This window comes from Vidua chalybeata, unplaced genomic scaffold, assembly GCF_026979565.1.
Source record: "Vidua chalybeata isolate OUT-0048 unplaced genomic scaffold, bVidCha1 merged haplotype W_reject_31, whole genome shotgun sequence".
NCBI lineage: Eukaryota > Metazoa > Chordata > Aves > Passeriformes > Viduidae > Vidua > Vidua chalybeata.
The window spans coordinates 58,513-80,693 of record NW_026530354.1 but is presented as its reverse complement, the minus strand read 5'-3'; the positions used below and the strand labels follow the sequence as shown (position 1 = coordinate 80,693).

The 22,181-nt window shown below is 54.3% G+C and overlaps 3 protein-coding genes across 5 annotated transcripts; 2 read left to right on the top strand and 1 right to left on the bottom strand.

Annotated features, from left to right (window-relative positions):
* Positions 1-1,052: 1,052 nt before the first annotated feature.
* On the bottom strand, positions 1,053-5,415 carry LOC128783211 (serine/threonine-protein kinase pim-1-like). The gene is made up of 3 exons (XM_053933846.1): positions 5,406-5,415; positions 1,568-1,744; positions 1,053-1,280 (listed from the first exon to the last, which is right to left on the bottom strand). The coding sequence occupies exons 1-3, from the start codon at positions 5,413-5,415 to the stop codon at positions 1,141-1,143; spliced, it is 327 nt and encodes a 108-aa protein (XP_053789821.1). The 3' UTR covers positions 1,053-1,140.
* A 563-nt stretch (positions 5,416-5,978) lies between these two features.
* On the top strand, positions 5,979-7,829 carry LOC128783219 (uncharacterized). Its single transcript, XM_053933865.1, has 2 exons — positions 5,979-7,090; positions 7,381-7,829. Exon 1 carries the CDS (start codon positions 6,010-6,012, stop codon positions 6,994-6,996), a length of 987 nt encoding a protein of 328 aa, XP_053789840.1. The 5' UTR covers positions 5,979-6,009; the 3' UTR covers positions 6,997-7,090; positions 7,381-7,829.
* Positions 7,830-12,797: 4,968 nt separating this feature from the next.
* On the top strand, positions 12,798-16,517 carry LOC128783218 (serine/threonine-protein kinase pim-1-like). 3 transcript variants are annotated; one of them, XR_008429038.1, is made up of 6 exons: positions 12,798-13,463; positions 13,542-13,592; positions 13,822-14,191; positions 14,419-14,595; positions 14,883-16,108; positions 16,403-16,517. XR_008429038.1 is itself a non-coding variant. In XM_053933864.1 (5 exons), exons 1-5 carry the CDS (start codon positions 12,924-12,926, stop codon positions 15,020-15,022), a joined length of 1,278 nt encoding a protein of 425 aa, XP_053789839.1. In that variant the 5' UTR covers positions 12,798-12,923; the 3' UTR covers positions 15,023-16,517. The 3 variants fall into 3 exon arrangements, 1 of the variants encoding a protein (XP_053789839.1); XR_008429037.1 differs by having other exon boundaries at positions 14,883-16,118; XM_053933864.1 differs by having other exon boundaries at positions 14,883-16,517.
* The last annotated feature ends 5,664 nt before the right edge of the window (positions 16,518-22,181 follow it).

Sequence of the window (22,181 nt, the reverse complement as noted above, 5' to 3'; positions counted from 1 at the left end):
TCTTGCCCGGTTTATCATCATCTAACACTAATTCCCACAACTTATCCCCATATCTTCTCCATTCTGAAAGTTCATGAACAGTATGGGGGTTTACAAAAAAGCCATAAGAATGAGCATGATGTAAGAGCGAAGGGAGATCCTTATCTAAGTCAATCCCCCTAACCTGTCTTTTTCTGAGAAAAGTACTAAATAAATCATATGCTGCTTGCCTGTCCATGGTTGCGTCGGTACCGTTGCTGGCCCCTTCAAGCTTCGGCAGCATGTATCAGCTGAGCCCACCGCTGTGGTCACTCAGGGCGCGGAGCAAAAACTGGCAGCTCTGTCGCCGTCCTTCCAGCTGCAGGACTCGAACCCAACGGAGCACCTCTCCCGCCTTTGCCTCAGATCACGTCGGGGTCACCATTTGTCGGAGAAGCGCCGCGGGAGACAAGACTCATGATATCATGATCATCAAGTCTCAGTTTATTGCAACAAATTACAAAGTTTATATATACTTGTTAATTAGTTCATGCATATTGCAAAAGCCAAGCTGATGATTGGTTGCTGTGTGATTTGTGCATCTGCCTTGTTCGGTTGCTCTTGCTGTTCTTGTGATTGATACTTTTTGGTTCTTCTCTATCTATTTCTACATACCAAGCAGTTTTCAGCATTCTGATTCTTGCAAACTCTGATTTCTACATATCCTGATTTCTATACCCAGGGTCATGCTGACCGTTGCAGCAGTCACGTAGCCCCTCATACTTTGACCAATTTTACAGTTTCATGTCCCTTGCTGTTTAACCATTCTTCTGCCAAGCTCTCTACAGCCAGCGGCCAGCTCCAGGATGGTGTTCCCAGCTCCACGTGGTGCTCCAGAAGAACACGCCAGCTGTGCCTTGGCTTGCGGGGACATCCCGATGCCATTGAGCTGCAGGGGGATGTTTCCCCTGTTCCAGTCCGTGGCACCTTCACCGCACTGCCACCACTTCTCCAGTGGCACAGGGAGCACTGAGCCGCTCCCTCCACAACTCGCCGGGGACCAGCAGAAGCATCTCCTCGGCTGTGCTCTCTCCTCCGTGCCGCAGCTGCAGGGAAACGCTCCGGGGTTTTCTTGGAGTGCCACCAGACGGGTGCAGCTGGTACTTGCTGGGCTCCTGGATCCTACTGAGCACAGGGATGGATCTCTGCTGTCTCCTGGGCCAGGCAGGGCTCCTGCAGCCAAGAATGCTCAAAAAGGTATTCCAGTGATGGCCTGTCTGCGGGGTCCATGGATAAACACCACCTGATGAGGTGCTGGCACTCTGCCAAGAGAAACCAGAAACCGCCGCTCAGCGGGACAAGGCTCCTGTCCATGCTCTCCCACATTCCACGGTGCCCAGGCCACACTAGGAGTGCTCAGAGCTGCAGCCAAAAGCTTCCCATGGATCCTCCCTTCCGGAGGAGAGCAGCACAGAGGCACACGTGCCACCTCCTCCAGCTAAGCCCAGGAGATCAACCGCCTCACTAGCTGCCAGAGCAGGATGCTGATGTGCCAGCTGCCCCCTCCCAGCCCCGTTCCTCCTCCCGAGCCCTGAAGGCGCAGCCCCACCTTGAGACACCCGGGGCGGGAAGAAGAGCTGGCCCCGGACGATGTCCTCGTTTGTGTGGAAAGGAAGGTGCCCGCAGACCAGGTGATAGAGCAGGATGCCCAGGGACCAGATGGTGGCTGGCTGGCCATGGTAGCAGCCAAAGAGGATCCACTCCGGTGGGCTGTACTTCGGCGTTCCTATGGGACACGGGCACAGCTCATCAGGCCGATGCTGCTCCCTCCCTCCCTCCCTCCCTCCCAGCCCGCCCCCGTTCCACAACAGCCAGCCCCTGCCCCGCCGAAAAGCAACTGGGCTGCGGCCGGCTGAAGGAGGATTCTGCACCCTCCCCTCCCTGTCTCCCTCTTCCCCCTCTGCCAGCCAAGGTGTAAGAGCCCGTCTGAAGCCCCTCATTTTCCATTCTGCCTTCCGATTGCCACGAGAAAGAATCCCTTCCTCCACTGCAGTTCCGGCTTAGAACAGGACACAGCGCAGGTGCAACCACTGAACCGTCATGCTGGCTGTTCCGAACAAGGGCTGGCAAGAACTTGGCAAGGAGTTGGCATGGACTTGGCAAAGACCTGACATGGACCCAGCACGGGACAGCCTGATGCGCGGCCTGCTTCTAATCTCCGTTCTTAAGCCGAATGAACTTTTGTGGTGACTCCCGTGGTCCTTCATTGAAGACCCCTCATCTGCCTCGTTACCACTGTGACAAACAAAGAATGAGAACCCTCCTCCCAAGGACTGAGACTGAGACCCCTGCTATAGGGAGGAGGGGAAATTGGTGGTCTGACCATTAATGACATGACCTGTTTCCCTTCAGTAATTTTAATGGACTTATTTTTCATTGTATTCGTCTTGCTTTGGTGGTTTCTGTGGACTCACCTGTTCCCTCGTGGCGATTACAATGGACTTTCATTATTACACTTGTTCCCCCCTCTTTCCTCTGTGGACTATAACTGGACCCCCGAGTGGACCAGAACTTCGAAGACTTCCCCGACACGACAGACGGATCCCCATCGTCCGGACCACTGAGGATCTCGCCTGTGTTGGTAGCTATTCCCATACCCCTCTCTCTCTCTCTCTATCCTTTATCTCCTTTCTGATCCCCACTATCGCATTTACTGTTTTGGCCCCTAATAAAGGTGCATTTGTTGTGATTAACTGATAGTCCCTTGTTGTTTGCCTTTTTTGCACTTTTGGGATCGGTGAAAAGAACCATCACGACACCCCGCAATAAGCGGATCGTGACATTAAAATTGGCGTCACGGACAGGATTTCTGTCTAGACAGAAGGGTTGCAGCTGAAAAGGCACCCACACTGTCTTTGGGAATTCACAAAGGATCCCCTAGTGCAAAAGGCGGGACTCTGTTGTTTTGTTGTTGTTGTGTGTATCTGGTCTGGGAAGGAAGGGACAACTTGAAGCAACTAAGCAGAGCCTCCCAGGCAGATTATTGTCCTTTCACCCACCCCGGGAAGCGAAGGGCGACACAGCGAGGGCTGTGTAGTTTTGTGGAACTTAAGTTTGTACCTCCCTGTCGTGGTTTTGGTCCCTTCACAAAATGAGTGACAATCTTAGCGTTGAAATTAAAGCTGAATTTCATGCACTACTAGCCAAACACAATGCCAAACCTTCTACGGAAGGAGAAAAATGGGCACAGAGTAATTGGTTGAACTTAGAAAATGTTATTGATAGAGTGTGTTCATTACAACATGAAACAAAATTCAAATTGGGCAAAAATAAAACTATCTTATGCTCAGTTTTGGGAGCTTGTCTTATGGCAGCTATAGAAAATCGCTTCGAGCGAAGAAGTGAGGAACATGCTATAATAGACTCCCTTCAAAATCTAGTTGAAATTTTGCAAAAACAATTATATGAAGCAAAAAATGTGATCTATGCATTGCGAGCTGCCTTAACAGAGGAACATATTAACAAATCACATCATGCTGATTCCTCTACAGAGCTTGAGGAGAAGGAAACTCCTCACATTAAACAAATCTATCCTCATCAAGAACTTGAAGCAGCAAGTAATTGTGGGGAACATTGCTGCCATCACTTGAGACCCTTGATTAAAACAGAGTATAACTATCTCAGTGATGATGATCTCCAACCTCACATCACAACCAAACACATACCATCACAACTAAACACTGCCACCGAGCTAGCTAAGCTTAAAAGGGAATACGGACACCCTCCACATGAATCAGAAACAGAATATGTTTTCCGGGTGTCCCTCACTGGTGGTGATCAAATTCAATTAACTGAACAGGAAGCCAGTGGGTATTGGGGACATGGTGTCTTCTTAACAACAGGAGAGAAAGGTGACACATGGTCCCTGACACAGCGTGCAGCTTCTTGGGCCGGGGGAACAAGCCCCTTGGAAAGGGGAGATCCCATAGCTATAATTAGTACCCCCGACCAACTCTTGGAAAATGTGCACAAAGCTGCTTGCCTGCAAATGACTCACAAAAAGAAATTAATTCCTGACTTTGAATCCCTGATGCAATTACCTGTGAAGCCCGAGATAATGACCCCTTGAATTTGTGGGCTTCCAGAATCACTCAAACCTACAGCAATTCTCCTTCAAAAAACTATAGCAGCTGTATCTCCTGTAGAAAGACCAGACAGATTTATTTGTAACTGGAACGACCCATTTGTTCCCCTTTATGACTTGTTGAGGAAAGGGGTGAAATGGGATTGGAGTCTTTCTCAGGAGCCAGCATTCCAATTGCTGATTTTTGAAGCAACAGCTCATCAAGCACTGGGCCCTATCCATCCTACAGATCCTTTCCAGGTGGAATGGGGATTTGCCTCCTCAGGGCTGTCAGTACACATATGGCAGCGGGGTCCTGAGGGTCTGACAAGACCTGTTGGTTTTTACTCACGTGGTTCCAAAGATGCTGAGAAAAGATACACTACCTGGGAAAAAGGATTGTTTATGGTTATCTTAGCTTTCCTAGAAGTAGAAAAAATTGCACGAAAACAACCAATTGTATTGAGAGGCCCCTTCAAGGTTATTAAGACAGTCACTAGTGGGACTCCCCCTCCTGACGGGGTGGCCCAGAGGGCCTCAGTGAGAAAGTGGTATGCTCAGGTTGAGCATTACTGCAACTTCTTCTCAATGACAGAAAGACCTGTAAAAACTTTAGCAATCCAAGAAACTGACAGCTTGGACAAACCTGCCTCTGTAATCAAAGTAACCCCTCCTTTCTGCCTCAAACAATCAGCAAACTCTTGGTTTACTGATGCTTCTGCTAAAGGGAAAGGAAAAGTATGGAAATATAGGGCAGAAGCCCTCCACTTTTCCTCTGGTGAGCAAATGATTACAGAGGGAGAAGGTAGTGCACACGTTGGGGAGCTGATAGCTGTCTGGAGTATTTTTCAACGAGAAGCACAGAATTCCTCTTTGGCCTGCATCTACACTGACTCCTATGCTCTGTACCAAATGATCCTAATAATCCAGCTCATGACCCTGGCCAACCTGTTCTGGTGGACCTCTGGTGCTCTAGGGAAAGAGCATTGGACAAATACATGCTGGATAATTCCATCATTCTAACTTTTCTGCCTCTCGGCGGCAGAATTCTCTTGTGTTTACTTTTTCAGAAGAACTCTGAGGGACATGAAGACCACCTAATCCATGATAAAACTGGTAATATTTTTCTGCATCCTACCACAACCCCATGGCCAGAAACCAGCTGAGTGGCCGTGGTCTGAAATAATTGTGGTAGCATGCAGAAAAAAGTGAAAGGATCTCTTTAAGCACAAAAAGGTTTGTACGCACCCAAGCATACAGGATTGTTGGCACAATTTTACACTAACACAGACTGCAGAAGTGTTTTGCATATGGGAAAAAACACCGAAGGGCATTCTTTTAAGTTTATAATAAATGCTGTAGCCCAATCTACTACGGTTTATACCACCACCACTACCAACACTCGAGCCCAGCCACCAGTTATGCTTACCCCAAAAATTTTTGAAGTTGGACCATATATAATCAGGAAAACTGGCCAACAACAGATATTATTTAATCCAGCATGGTCTCTTAAACAAGTCAAATTGCTGATGCAAAACAATGTCTCAGAAATACAACCAGCTTGTTCACCCTTTTTGCAAACCTCTTTTCAGGGTTGGACAACCTGGCTGCGACAGTGGAACCCTCCTAAAAACCGGGTGAAAAGAGACATAACTGGTGTCGTGGGAATGGGACTGGGAATCCTAAATAGTATTGATTCAGAAGTATTAATGAATAAATTGGCCTCCACAACTAAAGATTTAACCAAAACACAGCAGCCACAGCAGTCGTCCTTATCGGCCTTGGGAACACATCAGTGGTTGCTATCAAACATTCTACCAAATTGGGAAAAGATAAATGTAAATGATAGCAAATTGATAATTAATGCACTTAATGCCACACAAAGCAATGTTTCCTTAGCTCTTAGCTGTATCCAGGCTCAATTATGGATGCAGTCAGTTGCTGCCTCAATTATAAGAGAAGGTGAAGAAGGCACTTTTCCTACTGAAATTAGGAAAATAGTCTGGGACAGTGCCACTGACTTTGAAAGAGATTTCCAATCCTGGTGGAATTTAGTGAATTTTACCTATGACCCTAACACAAACACAGCCACAGCATTTGTGTTGACCAAAGGTAATGCCTCGGTGCATTTGATATTCCCTATCATTGCACTAGGATTAAATCATGACGGAGCCACTTTCTATCCTTCTGAACATAGAGAATGGGCCCGTCAAATTAATGACAAATGGCAAACTGTCAATTTAGAGTCCTGTACTATCCGAGAACAACTAGGGTTTATCTGTGAAGGTAATGCAATTATAGCTCAAGATATCTGTTTAGACACAGAACAAAATAGCTGTCATTTTGACATTCATCCTAACGAGACTTCTGAAACAGTCCTTGTACATACAGGCAATGGGTGTGCCTGCTTTAGAACCACTTGTGATACTGTGTTTATAGAAAGTACAGTAGTAGATACTAAAAATCATTCAAATTTTTGTGCTTGCAACTTTACTAAAATTGCAGGATGTGATTTTTCTTTTGTAGCTCCAGTTACTTCACATGAACTTTTAGAATCCAATCTCACGTTGATTCACAAGCTATTGCCTACTCCCATTGGGATGAACCTTACTTTGGTAAAGCAACTATTACTTCATCAAGATCTAATAGAGATCCTAGGAAAAATCAAGGAGAATGGACAGAAAACTCTGGTAACTGTTCATCATGATGTGCAAGAAATACATCGTGTTGTAGAAAGGGTGAAAAGTGATGCCGTGCACAGGTGGTGGGATACCCTTTTCGGGTGGTCGCTTACTGCCACCGGTGTCCTGAACAAATTGTGTCATCCCATTGTTGTTCTTCTGATTTTAGTTATGATTGGTTTTGTTTTATCAGTAATCTTGCTTATTGTGAATTGGAGAATGATGAAACGATGAACAAAATTGACATCTATAATTAATGCACACCACTTGGCCGACATCCTTTACACTATAGATGTTCCCAGGACTGTAGACACAAGCAGATTATAAGGTTAGAAGATATGTTTTACATAATTTTCTCTTATGATTTGTTTTAATCACTGTTTTAATTATTTTTGTTTATTGATTAGAAAATTGTACTGAGTAATATTGATTATACTAGGTTTATTATTTTATTGTTTAATATTGATTATACTGGTTTATTATTTGATCAATCTATTGTTCAATTGATGAATATTGATTATTATCTAAACAATTTATTGTTTAACTATTACTGGTTTAATTAATACTTATTGTATTCTGCTTATTATTTAATTATAATTTGCTTACTAATTGTTTTAGTTTTTCTGTTTTCTCTTTCCTTTCCTTTTTCTCTTCTCTTTTCCCTGGGATTGCTGCCAACACTTGACGAGTCCTGAAGACTCCACGACGACACCATGGAACCCTGCTGATGAAGATCTTTCGAGGGCAATCGTCAGTCACGGGGTGGTGTAAGAGCCCGTCTGAAGCCCCTCATTTTCCATTCTGCCTTCCGATTGCCACGAGAAAGAATCCCTTCCCCCACTGCAGTTCCGGCTTAGAACAGGACACAGCGCAGGTGCAACCACTGAACCGTCACGCTGGCTGTTCCGAACAAGGCCTGGCAAGAACTTGGCAAGGAGTTGGCAAGGACTTGGCAAAGACCTGACATGGACCCAGCTCGGGACAGCCTGATGCGCGGCCTGCTTCTAATCTCTGATCTTAAGCCACTGAAGGCTGGCAGTGAAATGTCACTGTAGGATCTTGCTGCACTTGGCTTTTGGCCCCTTCTTAAGAGCTTTGCCTTCAAGGGCAGGAACATGTTTCCCTACTGGGAACTGGAATTCCAGACCCTTGGAGTGTGTGCCGTGCAGGACCATAGAGACTGGGATCATGCGGACTGGGATCTCATGGACTGGGATCATGGGGACTGGGATCCTACAGACTGGGGGTGCACAGACCGGGACTATGTGGATCAGGACCATCCAGACTGGGATCATACAAACTGGGATCATTTGGACCGGGATGACTGCACTGAACGATGTGAACGGAGGCGGTCCCACGCTGCCCAGGGCTCCCTCCCAGTCACTCCCAGTCCCTCCCAGTCCCAGTGCTGCTCTGGGGTGCAGCCAAAGCTCCCCAGAGTGAACTCGGAGGTCCCAGAGCAATCCAGGTACAGATCCCAGCACCGGTCTTGGAGCAATCCTGGTCCCGATGCCGACCTCGGTCTCAGTCTCGGTCCCAGAGCACCCCCAGTACGGGTCTCAGTGCACCCACTCGATGCCATGTTCTCTAGCCCAGGTGTTGGCAATGCCGCTCTTGAAATGAGTCCCCTTGTCTGACTCAGTCCTCTCAGGGGTGCCATGCCTCCCCAGGACTTGCTTTTCCAGGCCCAGGATGGTGTTGGGGCAGTGCTGTGAGGCACAGGGGAGGTCTCCAAGCATCCCGTGGTGGCTTCTATCATGGTGAACACGTAGCGCTTGCCTTGGCGTGTCTGGGGCAGTGTGACGTGGTCAATCTGCCAGGCCTCCCCATACTTGTACTTGGACCCCTGCCCACCATAGCACAGGGGCTTCACCCGCTTGGCCTCCTTGATCACAGCACACGTCTCACAGTCATGGATAACCTGAGAAATACTGTCCATGCTTAGATCCACCCCTCGGTCTCGTGCCCACTTATAGGTGGCATCTCTGCCCTGATGACCTGAGGCATCATGAGCCCATTGAGCTCAGAACAACTGCCCCTTGTGATGCCAATTCAAGTCTATCTTTGACACCTCTGTCTTTGCAGCCTGATCTACCTGCTCGTTGTTTCAGTGCTCCTCATTAGCCCGACTCTTGTGGACATTGGCATCTACATGGCAGACTTCCACAGGTACCTTCTCCATCCAAGAGGCAATGTCTTTCTGTTGTAGATGTCAGCGAACCCAATGGGAAGAATGATGATGTCTAACTCCATTTCAGAAGGCTGAATGATTTCTTTATTATAATTATGTTATAATACATTAATATGCTATATAAAAGAGGATACTAAATACTACATGCTACTTTCTCTAACTATCATATCTCACTCCTCACAAATCGTGCCCCTGTTCGCCAGGGTCCAGACACAGGTGGATCCAATTGGCCATCAGGCCCAAACAATCCACCATGGTCCAACCAAGTGCTCACTCTGGGTAAACAATTCTCCAAACACGTTCCACAAGAGAAAAACAAGGAGCAGAAATAGAAATTGTTTTCTCTTTCATTTCTCTCTGTGCACCTCAATAAAAAATCCTGAGAGAGAGAAATGTGCTTGCCACATCTTTCCACTCATCAGCATTCCAGACTGGTTTCCTCTAAGCTGCCAGTTGGCCTTTTTCCACCTTTCCAGGCAGCCCCACAGAGCATTGGCTGCCATCCATGAATTGGTATAAAGGCAGAGGTTTGGTCACTTCTCTCTTCCAGCAATGTCCAGGGCCAGCTGAACGGCCTTGAGTTCAGCAAGTTGACTTGATCCACCTTCTCCTCAGTAGCTTGTGCAGCCTGTCGTGTGGGGCTCCATACGGCTGCTTTCCACTTCTGGTTCATCCCTACGATGCGACAGGAACCGTCCGTGAAAAGAGCGTAGCGTGTTTCCTCTGCTGGCAGATGGTTGTATGGTGGAGTTTCTTCAGCCTGTGTTACTTCTTCTTGCTCCTCTTTGTCATTGAGACCAAAGTTTTTACCTTCTGGCCAGTTTTTATTTCCAAAATCCTGATTCTGGTTTCCAATACGGGTGCACTGTGTGATGAGGGCAATCCACTTGCTCTGTGTGGTGTCGGTGGCGTGGCAGGATGTGGGAACCTTTCCTTGAAACATCCACCCCAGCACCGGCAGTCGGGGTGCCAGGAGGAGTTGTGCTTCTGTGCCAATCACCCCCAAGGCAGCTTGAACTCCTTCATAGGCGGCCAAGATTCCCTTCTCTGTGGGAGTGTACTTGGCTTCAGACCCTCTGTAGCTTTGGATCCAGAATCCCAGTGGTCGGCCTCGAGTCTCCGCAGGCACCTTCTGCCAAAGGCTCCAGGACAAGCCATTGTTCCTGGCTGCAGAGTAGAGCACATTCCTCACCTCTGGTCCCGTCCTGACTGGGCCAAGGGCGACTGCATGAGCGATCTCCTGCTTGATCTGGGCAAAGGCTTGTTGCTGTTCAGGGCCCCAGTGGAAATCGATCTTTTTGTGGGTGACCAGGTAGAGAGGGCTCAAAATCTGGTTTTACTCAGGAATGTGCATTCCCCAAAAACCGGCTTCCAGCAGAATCTGGACGATCCTCTCTCCTTTCTCAAATACTTCCATTGCTCTGTTCCCCCACACAATGATGCCATCGATGTACTGCAGGTGTTCTGGAGCTTCACCCTTTGCCAGTGCAGCCTGGATCAGTCCATGGCAGCTGGTGGGGCTGTGCTTCCACCCCTGGGGCAGTCGGTTCCAGACAGTCTGATAGTCCAGGCAAGGTGTTCAACTGCTTCATGTCCTCTGCCTCTCCAGCAGCTATGCCAAAAGCCCACCTGAGTCCCTTTGGGTCTTTGTAGTAGCCATTCTGGAGGAAGTCTATGCCCAGAATACACGGGGCCTCTGGGCCGGTCACAATGGGATGTTTCTGCCACTCCTTCCCAGTCAGGCTCACCTCGGCTCCCAACAGGGTCAATTGCTGTGATCGATCCCCCCGTCAGCCCGGCAATGGAAACAGGTTCTGCCCCCACATGTCCCCATGGTATCAGGGCACACTGCGCACCAGTATCAGCTAAGGTTTCATATTTCTGTGGCTCTGATGTGCCAGGCCATCGGATCCACACTGACCAGAGATCCGGTTTTCCCGTGCCTCTCCCTGGCTCGAGGCAGGGCCCCTCTAGCCCTGGTTCCCATTTCTTCCCTGGGCATACATACTAGAGGCTCCTTCAAGGGGATCTGACAGATCATACCCGGCAGCTCGGTCACGGGAGGCTGAGGCCACCTTCACCTTAGTGGAATTCTCTCAGTTAGTGTTTCCCTGCTTGCGTAGACACAGCCATGCTGCCAGGACAGAAGTGAGCTGATGAACTTTGGACCTGATTAGCATAAAAGATTTGATAGTCAGAATGCCTTGGCAAGAAGAAACAGAGCTTTGAAGACTGCAAGAAGACTGAATCAAGAAAGAAGATTGAATCAACTTCTATGAGCAAGAGATGTTGCGAATTGGATAAGTTTGTTTATGTGTTGATTCACCCAATCATTGTAGTAAAAAATTACTAGTCTTCCTAGAATTGTGTATAAGCATGTGTAGTCCATGTGGAAAACACGTTCACTCTCCTGTGAAAATGTAAAAAGTTTAATAAAGGACAATGGGAGACAAGGACCACAGAGCAAAGGTTATTTATGGCCAGGTGCATCTTGGCACTCAGCCAAGAGCACCCTGTTACCTTCGGGGATCCCCCTTAAATACCTTTTCCCTGACATCCACCTGTTGCATATTCACAGCCCCTTATGCATATCCATAACCTAGTTTACATTTTCCAGGAACTATTTTACATGGCCCCTCCTTGGGTCCCCCTTTTCAGAGCATGCGTGTTTCCTGGCTGGGGTTTGGCTCCTTCTCTTTATCACTTCCAGTTCGGGCCTTGGTCCACACTGCCTTCAGATGGTGAGTGCTGATCGTTGGCAGATCTGTAGCAGGTGTCCTCATCCTGTGTTCATTGGATGTTATCCCATCCAAGCAGGCATTTTAACACAAGCAGACTTCTGTCAGCTATTGCACTACTATGTCTAAGCTTAATTAACAACAAAATTAGAAACTTTATCTTTGGAACAAAGTTACTTGAACATCACACATATAAAATCCACTTTGATATTTGCAAAAGCCAATATTATAATATGTAGCTATAACACTCCTCTCCTGCAAGGAAAGGCTGACACAGCTCGGCTTCTTCAGCCTGGGCAAAAGACTGAGACTTGATCCAACTGTGGCCTTCCAGGACCTGAGGGCAACCTACAAGAAAGCTGGACAGGGGCTTTGTAGGAGGGCAGGCAAGGACAGGAAAAGGGAGAATGGATCCAAATGGAAAGAGAGTCGGTTTAGGAGAGGGATTCAGAAAAAAGACTCTCCTGGAACAGGTTGCCCAGAGAAGGTGTGGCTGTCCCGTCCCTGACAGTGTTCAAGGCCAGGCTGCACGGAGCTCTAGACAAGCCAGGCTAGTGCAAGGGGTGCCCAGCCACAGCAGGGGGGTTGCAGCCGTGTGATTTTTCAGATCCCTTCCAAGCCAAACCATGCCACGACTCCATGATTATGGGATACTTCCCCTCCTCATCCTCTCATCCTCTGGCAGAAAAACAAACTTGGCCCCAAGTTCCACATTGCAGACCATGTCCTTTGGCAGCCTGCAACTGTCTCAACAGAAGATGAAAAGAGATCAATTTAATGACACGATTTCCCTTTTCTACATGAAAATTAAATGCTGCACTCCTGTCCAAAAACTGTCGGAAAGTGTCAGAAGAGGCAATTCTTCCCCATGAAATGCTACACCTCAGCCAAAGAAGAAAGAAGCCACAAGCCAACACTCTTCTTTATTGCTAGATTGTTTGATTTGGTTACTTCTCTAATAGGAATTCCTTGGGGGTTTTATTTGTTTGTTTCTCTCTTTCGTTCCGCGGGGCGCACGGCGGCTCCTCCGTTGGGTTCGCGGAGGCAACGGAGAAACGTTCGCGAGCTGCGGCGGTTCCGCAGCAGCAGCAGCAGCAGCAGCAGCAGCAGCAGCGCTTCTCTCGACCGGTTTTCCGCTCGACTTTCCACTCGTTCCCCATCCCCTTCTCCCTCTCACACTCACTCCACTCCACTCCCGTCCCGTCCGTGTCCCGCCTCTCCCAGCCCGGCTGATGCCGCGTCCCGCAAGGCGCCCCTCGGCGGGGCCGCCCCGTGCCCGCCCCTGCCCGTCCCGCCGCGGAGCCGCCTCCGCCGGGCTCTCTCCGTACTGGCTGTGGCGCCGCTGGAAGTGCCGCTCGCTCTGGCGCTGGCGGAGCAGCGCGGTCTTTTGGCTCCGCCTGGCGCGGGCTCTGGCCCGGCCCCGGCCGAGGCCCCGGCCCCGAACGAAGCCCCTGCCGCGGTTCCGCCCGCAGCCGCCCCGCTGCCGCCCCGCGCCCGCCCCGTCGCCGACAGCGTCGCCGGCGGCTTCCCCGCTCCGAGCTCCGCCGCTCGTCAGCTCGGCCGCCGGCCCCGAGCCGCCGCAGCCCGGGGCGGCTCGGCAAGCAGCAGCGCGCCGGGCGCTCGGCTTGGCGGGGCAGAAGAGCGGGAGCGCGGTGCCGCCCGCACGGGCGGAGAAGCCTCCCCTGGAGCAGCTCTACCGCGAGGGCCCGCTGCTGGGGAGCGGCGGCTGCGGCAGCGTTTACTCCGGGACCCGGCTCGCCGACGGCGCCCCGGTAAGAGACGGGGCCGGAGCGGAGGGGGCGGCGGGCGGCGGGCAGCGAGCTCAGCCCGGCGCTCGCCTTGGCTTGCAGGTGGCCATCAAGCGAGTGTGCCGCGATCGCATCCCGGAGTGGGCGCGGCTGGTGAGTGAGCGGGGCCAGCGGGAGAAGGCGGCGGGGCGTGCCGGGCGGGGCTAAGGCGAGGCCCGGCAGGGTGGCAGCCGGAAGGCTGCGAGGGGAGCGAGCGGGGAGTGAGCGGGGCCCGCGCAGCGTCCCGGGCCGGGCAATGGCGAGCGGCGGCGGGGCCGGGCAGGGGGTGGCCGAGGCGCGGCGCAGCATCGGCCCCGCTGAGGGCATCGCGGTCCCCCCGCAGCACAACGGCGCCCTGGTGCCCCTGGAGCTGGCGCTGCTGTGGATGGTGTCGTGCCCTGGCTTCCGCGGCGTCGTGCGGCTCCTGGACTGGTTCGAGCTGCCCGACGGCTTCGCGCTGGTCATGGAGCGTCCGCAGCGCTGTCAGGACCTCTGGGACTTCCTGCACGAGCGGGGGTTCCTGACGGAGCCCGTGGCGCGGGGGCTGTTCCGCCAGGTGCTGGAGGCCGTGCGGCACTGCACCAGCCGCGGCGTCCTGCACCGCGACATCAAGGCCGAGAACGTCCTCGTCGACCTGGCCACGGGCGAGGCGAAGCTCATCGACTTCGGCTGCGGCACGATCCTTCAGGACACGTTCTACACCCGGATGTCAGGTGAGCCCAAAGCCGGGGCCCAGCCGGGCAGCGGAGGTTCCCCCTTTGGCTGGCAGAGGGGGAAGAGGGAGGGGAGGGGAGGGTGCAGAATCCTCCTTCAGCCGGCTGCAGCCAAGTTGCTTTTCGGCGGGGCAGGGGCTGGCTGTTGTGGAACGGGGGCGGGCTGGGAGGGAGGGAGGGAGGGAGGGAGCAGCATCGGCCTGATGAGCTGTGCCCGTGTCCCATAGGAACGCCGGAGTACAGCCCACCGGAGTGGATCCTCTTTGGCTGCTACCATGGCCAGCCAGCCACCATCTGGTCCCTGGGCATCCTGCTCTATCACCTGGTCTGCGGGCACCTTCCTTTCCACACAAACGAGGACATCGTCCGGGGCCAGCTCTTCTTCCCGCCCCGGGTGTCTCAAGGTGGGGCTGCGCCTTCAGGGCTCGGGAGGAGGAACGGGGCTGGGAGGGGGCAGCTGGCACATCAGCGTCCTGCTCTTGCAGCTAGTGAGGCGGTTGATCTCCTGGGCTTAGCTGGAGGAGGTGGCACGTGTGCCTCTGTGCTGCTCTCCTCCGGAAGGGAGGATCCATGGGAAGCTTTTGGCTGCAGCTCTGAGCACTCCTAGTGTGGCCTGGGCACCGTGGAATGTGGGAGAGCATGGACAGGAGCCTTGTCCCGCTGAGCGGCGGTTTCTGGTTTCTCTCTGCAGAGTGTCAGCACCTCATCAGGTGGTGTTTATCCATGGACCCCGCAGACAGGCCATCACTGGAAGACCTTTTTGAGCATTCTTGGCTGCAGGAGCCCTGCCTGGCCCAGGAGACAGCAGAGATCCATCCCTGTGCTCAGTAGGATCCAGGAGCCCAGCAAGTACCAGCTGCACGCGTCTGGTGGCACTCCAAGAAAACCCCGGACCGTTTCCCTGCGGCTGCAGCACGGAGGAGAGAGCGCAGCCGAGGAGATGCTTCCGCTGGTCCCCGGCGAGTTGTGGAGGGAGCGGCTCAGTGCTCCCCGTGCCACTGGAGAAGTGGTGGCAGTGCGGTGAAGGTGCCACGGACTGGAACAGGGGAAACATCCCCCTGCAGCTCAATGGCATCGGGATGTCCCCGCAAGCCGAGGCACAGCTGGCGTGTTCTTCTGGAGCACCACGTGGAGCTGGGAACACCATCCTGGAGCTGGCCGCTGGCGGGGCAAAGCCGAGCGGCTTTGGCTGCGGCCCCTTCCTGGAGGACACGCTCTGCGCCCCGATGAAATCAAGATGAGTCCCCAGCCGGCGCAGGGGCGGGGGGATGCTCGTGCTTCCAGGCATGGCAGGGCTCGGCCTGGCCACGCGCCGCAGGTTCCCCGCTCGGCGGCGCTGGGGAATATTAATTTTTTCCCCCGGCTGCCGAGCTGCTTTTTGGTGGGACAGGGGACGGATGTTGTGGAAGGGGAGCCGGCTCCTGGCCTTGCTGACAGCTTCTGCCAGCCAGCCTGGCACGGGCTGGGGCGGGGGCAGCCAGCCTGACAAAGCATCCATCCATGTGGATGGGGGCAGCAGAGGGGGACGGGTTCCGAAGCCGTGCCCCAGCTGGTCTGCTTTGCAGGCCCTCGAGGAAGGGGTGCGTTTACGGGCGGGAAAGGTGGGGTTTTTCCCCACCCGTGGACAGGTTTCATTCTCGCATGGAGTGGTCAGACCCTCCCCAGGCCCGTGAAACGGTGACAGGCTGTGTAGGTTTTTCTTGTTTCCAGGTCTTGTTTTGAATTGACTTCCATGCAATTGTTCTTTGTTTTTCCCAGGAAGATTACACCTGGTGCCCGGACCGCATTGGGAAGCGCCTGCACCGTCCGTGGAGCACATCCAGTGCCAGCGCTACCCCAGGGGCCACGGCCTGCAGGGACATCCCCTTCAAGAAAGACGAGGACCTCGTGCGGGATCGGCTCCTCTCCTGGCAGCAGGTCTGCAGAGGTGGGTACCCGGCTCCACAGCTGGGCTGGCAGAAGGGCTTCGGGCAGAGGGCAGCGGGCACACGGGCATCCCGCCCTTGCAGCTGCTGAGGAGGCTGCTGTGCTGTGCTGAAGCGGAGGAGGTGGAACGTGGCCTGCCACGCTGCCCTTCTCTCGAAACAGAGAATGGCTCGGGAGGTTTGGGCTCTGAGCACAGCCAGCAGCCTGGCCCGGGCACAGGCCATGGCAGGACAGGGCACAGGAGCCTTCTGTGACTGACCGTGGCTCTCTGGTTTCTCTCCGCAGGCTGCCAGCACCTCATGCCATGGAAACGGCTCCGCTCGGCCTGCCAGGCTGGGAGGGCTGGAGGGCGGCGGGTGTTCATTTGCTGTCAGAAATAAATCGTTCTATTTTTTTGTCATCGTCATGATCAGAGCATTTCTTTCATCCTTTTCCAAGCTTTTGGCCTCCCTTCCTCCAGGGTAATCTTTTTGTGTCCTTCCTCAGCCACTTGATGGCATTTGGCAGGGAGGTTAAGCAATGTGAAAAGTTCAACAACAGCTCCTGTTGCCAACTGCAGCAGCCCCTTCAAGAGCCCTGAGCTTCCAGCGAGGTCCACGTGTGCCTTGCCAAAGGGAGTGGTTTGCAGCGATGGGGTTGTCACCCTGCTGCAAAAGCTGGGAGGAAATCACAAGTGGCAAAATGCCAATTTGGCTCAACCCCTGCCCAGGTTCTGCATCTTTCCCCTGTGCTCGGTGACAGGCAGGCAGGGCTGGACTCCAGCAAGGTTCAAGTTCTTGGTGCTCCCTGGCATCAAGGGGATCAAGTAAACTCTTGTATGCAGTGACTGCAATAGGGCTACTGAAGGGAAAAAGGAGATGTCGTGAGGTGGGGAATCCTTCTTGTCTCCTTTGTCTCCCCAGGAGCCCCTTGGAAAGGGAAATGCCCACACGGGTTTATCTGACTCCTTCCCAGCCAGCCTTTCCCTCAGTCCCGGCTCTCATTTGCTCCGCAGGCTTCAGCAGCTCGCTCAGCTCAGAGGAGCTCTCAGAGGAGAAAACGCTGCCTGGCGTGGGGCTGGCTGATCCCTGTCTCATCTTGATTCCATTTCCCCGCTCCCTCCCCCATCCAAGAGAGCGAAGGATCCCCCGCAATCCCCCGGTCCTGCAGCAGATCCCGGGCACGTTCCCTCCTCCGCTCCTTGGTGGCCCTGGGGAGGCTCCAGAGCCCTCCCTGTGTGCGGGACAGCTGCTGCAGCACCGCTGTGCCAGCGTGCGAGCGGCGCCCCAGGAGCAGCTGCGCGAGTTCCGAGTCTGAAGTGGAATCCTCAGCGCACACAAATGACAACTGGCATTTCAGGGGCTGGCAGGAGAAGCTAAATCCGTCTGCTCGCTGCCCTTTCGAGCCACGGCCACGCTTGTGCAATTGGAAGAATTGCCCCTGCCCAGGAAGCTCTCAGGTGGAAGAGAGGAGCAAAAGCCACGTGTTTCTGAAACACAAACTATCAGAATAAGGCTCCTTAACACTAATTTGCTATTTAAGAGGGGATCATTTATTGAGGCCTGAGGTCCAGTGAGGGATAACTCCTAACCTTATGTGGACATGGAATTCGACCAGTGTGTTGCTTATACACAGTTGCTAAATGTGTATTACAATTTCCCCATTTCCATAAAACCCACCCCAAGTTCCCAGATCCAGCCCTTGTTTTCTCCATCACTGCATTCTTGAGCCAGATATCTTCTTCTTCTCTGCCAGCCATCCTTGCTGGGACAGCAGGACCTGCATGCCTTTTTCCTATGCTAAAAGTTCACAGGCAGGGTAAAAATGGAATGAACCCTTTTGGTATCAAGGCCAAGGCTTTGTGTGGCCAGGCAGAGGCAGGCAGGAGGCAGAGCTGTCAGCAAAGGAAGGGGCCAGCGAGGTGGGGCAGCCGGGGGATGAGGACAGCCGGCAGGGACAGAGGCGCAGGGCAGGGACACCGTAGGACAGCCTGGGCTGCAGAGGGCACAGGCATGTGCAGCAGCTGCAAGGCCCTGACAGAGCCAACCTGTGCAGCACTTTGGCCGTGGCTGCTGGCCCTGGGCCTGAGGCCACCAGGGGACAAGTGACCCTTGCAGCCCTGGGGCCTCACTGCCTCCTTGTCCCTGCTCAGCAGCCTGGCAGGGGCTGCCCCAGGGTCCTGCCCTTGGCATTGCACAGCCCCACATCCCAGGGCCCATCCCGGGAAGAGCCCTGAGCAACCAGGGAGGGACAGGATCTGCCTTGCCAGGGGCTGGGGCTCAGCCCTTGGCCCTTTTGCATTCCTGAAACACATCCCCACGATTTCCCTCATCCAGCCCCTGGCACTCAGAACAGCTGAGGAATGGAGTCACATCCAGGGGTGTCCCCAGGGCTCAGGACTGGGGCCAGGTCAGTGAAATCTCTTTAGTGCTGATCTGGACGAGGCCATCGAGGGCACCCTCAGGCAGTTCCCAGGTGAGCCCAAGCTGGGTGGTAGTGTGGCTGTGCTGGAGGGCAGGAAGCTCTGCAGAGGGATCTGGACAGGCTGGAGCCGTGGGCCCAGGACAATGGGATGAGGTTCACCAAGGCCAAGGGCCGGGTCCTGCCCGGGGCTCACAACCACTCCAAATCCGTGGCCATGCCCTGCCCCTGATCCCCACAGCCCGTCCTGTTTCCTTCATCCCTGCATTGCCAGGGACATTTTGGGACAAGGGAGCTCTGCTCTGGCTATGGAGGGAGGTTCAAGTGCCAGCACTGGAGTGGGAACCACAACTCATCAGGTTTGTGTCCTTTGGGGGTCAGGAACTGGTGAGAGTCAGAGGCACAGAAAGTTTCTCTTCATGGCCATCAGACCACAGTAGAACAGGACACAATTTAATAACAATCACACTCTTCCCTGAGCTATGTGCAACGTCCCAGCAGCGTCTGATGAGTCCACCATCCACAGGTGATTTCCATACTAAAATTGATTTTAGATAAATGTGGTTCTGTGATAGATATAAACACAATTAAGTTCTTTTATCAGGATGCTTGTCCTGAAGCGGGGGCAAAACAGCTCAGAACAATCTCTGAGCAGGGGCCCGCTGGGGCTGCAGCCAGTGCTGGCTCCCACTGAGGCTGCCTGGCCAAGAGCAGCCCCAGGGGCACAGGGCACAGGTAAAGCAAGGTGGGGAGGAGAAAGAGCGGGGACGAGATTGCCCTTGAAAGGCAGACGCACTCTGGGGCCCGCTCCTGGCCAGGGATCCTGCCCAGAGCCGTCCCCTGCTCGCCGGGGCCTTGAGGGGCAGCTGTCCAGCTGGACCAAGCTGTGCCAGCAGCTCCAGCCGTGCTGGGGAGCCTTGCCAGCTCTGGGCCCTGCTGTGCAGGAGGGTCCCAGTGTGCCACTGGCAGCTGGGGGCCTCAGCCACTCCTCTCTCCAAAGGTGCTCCTGCCCATCTTCAGAAGACGAGCCTAACAACGCAGGCAGAGAGAACTTGACCCGTCTTCCCAGCTCTTCACTTCTGTCCCCATCTGCCCTGCTGCAGCTGCAGCACCGTCTTGAGCCCATCCCCAAACTCACCCCTCCACAACGAGACCCTCAGCCCCTGAGCCCCCTGGTCCTGTTCCCCAACCACGACTGAAGGTGGGCAGGCCCTGTCTGCCAGGGCAGGGCTTGGCCCACATTTTCTGTTCAAATAAAGAAATAGAGTTGTCAGAGATATGTCCAGGTGGTAGCAGCAGCAAAGCCCAGCCGGCACCAGCGCTGGCTGAGCTCCGTGCCCAGGAGCAGCCGTGGATGCCCACGGTGAGGGCAGGCAGGAGCCAGGCAGGGGCCGCTGTGAGCAGCAGCGGGGCCCCGAGGGGCTGGGGGAGCCCATGCTGAGCGTCCCTGGGCTGAGGGCACATTTCCTCCAGTGGCATCATCTGGACCTGCACTTCATGAGGCACACAGGGATGTTTTGGGCTCTCTGCTGAGCTGTGCAGGGATCCCTCATGAGGCACACAGGGATGTTTTGGGCTCTCTGCTGAGCTGTGCAGGGATCCCTCATGAGGCACACAGGAGTATTTCTGGCCTCTCCTAAGCTGTGCAGGGATCCCTCATGAGCTGTGCACCAGGGTAAATGTCAGGGGTTTTTTCACTCTTCACAGCACAGCAAAGGGACACTTGGCCAAGGTTTTGCAAGGCTGGGAGAAAGCCTCTTGCAAAGCCTGGGGCCCAAAAGGCTGTGGGCACAGCGGCCGGGCGGAGCCCATCCCCTGGGGCCAGGCCGGGCTGCTCAGGCCGGGCCGGGCCGGGCCGGGCCAGGCCAGGGCCCCGGCAGGGAAGGGCCGCGGCCCTGGGCTCTGATGAGGCTGCTGAGCTCCGCCCTGGCCCTGTGCTGCAGCCCAAGACATTTCCAGCCAGGGCCGTGCCCTGGGCCACAGGAGGCACCGGGGCTACAAGTGAGGCCGCGCCCTCTGGCTCTCAAGGGGGCTGGCTCTGTTCCCTGGGAGGATGCAGAGCCTTGTGCCTCGGCCTGATGGGGCCAAAATCCCCCCAACATCCCTCTGTTTGCAAAAATAAAGGCTTTGCGCTCATTCATAGGAAAAGCTGTAGGGGTGGCCTGCAGCTAATGTTCTTTTGTTGGCTGGACCCCAGTCAATGTCAGCAGGCAAAAGAAAGGTGTTGCTGAGGAATGACCTTGGATCAAGCAAAACATTTACAGTTCAGGGCAGTCCATTTGTGCAGATGGGGGGACGCTCTGGGGGGACAGCTCAGGCCATGAGCTCACAGCAGGCTCTGGGGTCACAGCAGGCTGAGGTCACAGCAGGCTCTGAGGTCACAGAGGTGCCAGAGCCCCGTGGTTGCACAGCACCACAAGGAGCCAGCAGTCAGTCCTTGAGCACAACTGTTGCGGCAGCAGCGGCGGTGGCAGCAGTGGTGCTGACATTGGGACAGCGGTGTCAGGACAGTGGTGGCAGCAAGAGCTGGGGACTGGCAGAGGGCAAGGCACCATGGCCCTTGCTCTGCGCCTCTTCCTCCCGCTCCTCCTGGCCGTGGCCCTGCCTGCCAGGGCTGCCCAGGCTGCTCCGCTGCAAGCGCGGGGAGCAGGTGAGCCGGCAGCCTGGCTCCCCTTTCCCGGGACAGCGCTCCCTGCTCCCTGGGAAGTGCTGGGGGATGGTTTTTCCCCTGGGCTTTAGGGAGGGTTTCCTCTGTGGGAGGGAGAGAGCCCCCATGGGCCCTGGGCTGCTCCAGCCACCCTCCCAGGGATGTTGCACAAGGCAAGGAAATCGTGTGAAGAGTGGCCAGGAGCCAGCCCAGAGCTCCCCAGGCCCCTGGGCAGCTTTGGCCATGGCCATTCTCATCTGGCCCCCACAGCTCTACCCAACCCCCTTGCAGTGCCCAGTTCCCAAAGGCACAGGGGGATCCCAGCAGACCAGGAAATGGTTCTGATCTCTGCTCCCTTCTAGCTTGGGATGGCGACATGGCTTATCCGGATGCCCAATTGGATGACAGCTTGGAGAATTCTGTTGGCGAGATTCTCTTGGAGAATGCTGGAGGCAAGTTTTCTGTGTGCCTTTCCTGAGAGAATAATCAGTGCCTCATGAGCCATTTCCCTTAGCAGCATCACAGGGTTGAAAGATTCTGGAAAACTTGCCCGGCTCCATTCTGGATCCCTGAGGGATCCCACAGAATGGCTGTCAGTGGCAGGAAGGAGCATTTAGCTGTCCATCTTCCTTCCGTGTGCAATTCCAGTGTGCGCTTCCATGTGCTCTGTGCAGCCACGGAGAAGAGCAGAGAGGGAAGGGGCCGGGCCCAGGGCTGTGCCCCGGGGCTGTGCCTTTTGCAGCTCCTTTGCCGGCCCCGGGGTGCCTGAGCTGCTCCTGCTGCTGCTGCCAAGCCCTGGCCCTGCCTGGGGCTGGGTTTAGAGCTGCTGGCAGCTCCAGGGAATCCTTTCTCCCCCGTGGACGGCCCTGCAAGGGGCTCCTTCCATGCCAGTGTGGGGCCACCGCAGGCACGTGGTCCCCCTGGCCCTGCTCCTGAGTGGAAGGCAGAGCTGAGGGAGTGCTTTGGAGGGCACCAATCACCCAGGGGCACTCACTGCCACTCTGGCCTGAAGGGGAC

Bases quoted from the DNA above. Each gene is read 5' to 3' on its own strand.
- LOC128783219 (XM_053933865.1), top strand. From the start codon at position 6,010: ATGCAGTCAGTTGCTGCCTCAATTATAAGAGAAGGTGAAGAAGGCACT.
- LOC128783218 (XM_053933864.1), top strand. From the start codon at position 12,924: ATGCCGCGTCCCGCAAGGCGCCCCTCGGCGGGGCCGCCCCGTGCCCGC. The intron at 13,593-13,821 runs GTGAGTGAGCGG...GTCCCCCCGCAG, and splicing joins TCCCGGAGTGGGCGCGGCTG to CACAACGGCGCCCTGGTGCC. The intron at 14,192-14,418 runs GTGAGCCCAAAG...CGTGTCCCATAG, and splicing joins GTTCTACACCCGGATGTCAG to GAACGCCGGAGTACAGCCCA.
- LOC128783211 (XM_053933846.1), bottom strand. The intron at 1,281-1,567 runs GTGGGGCTGCGC...TTCTCTTGGCAG, and splicing joins CCCGCCCCGGGTGTCTCAAG to AGTGCCAGCACCTCATCAGG.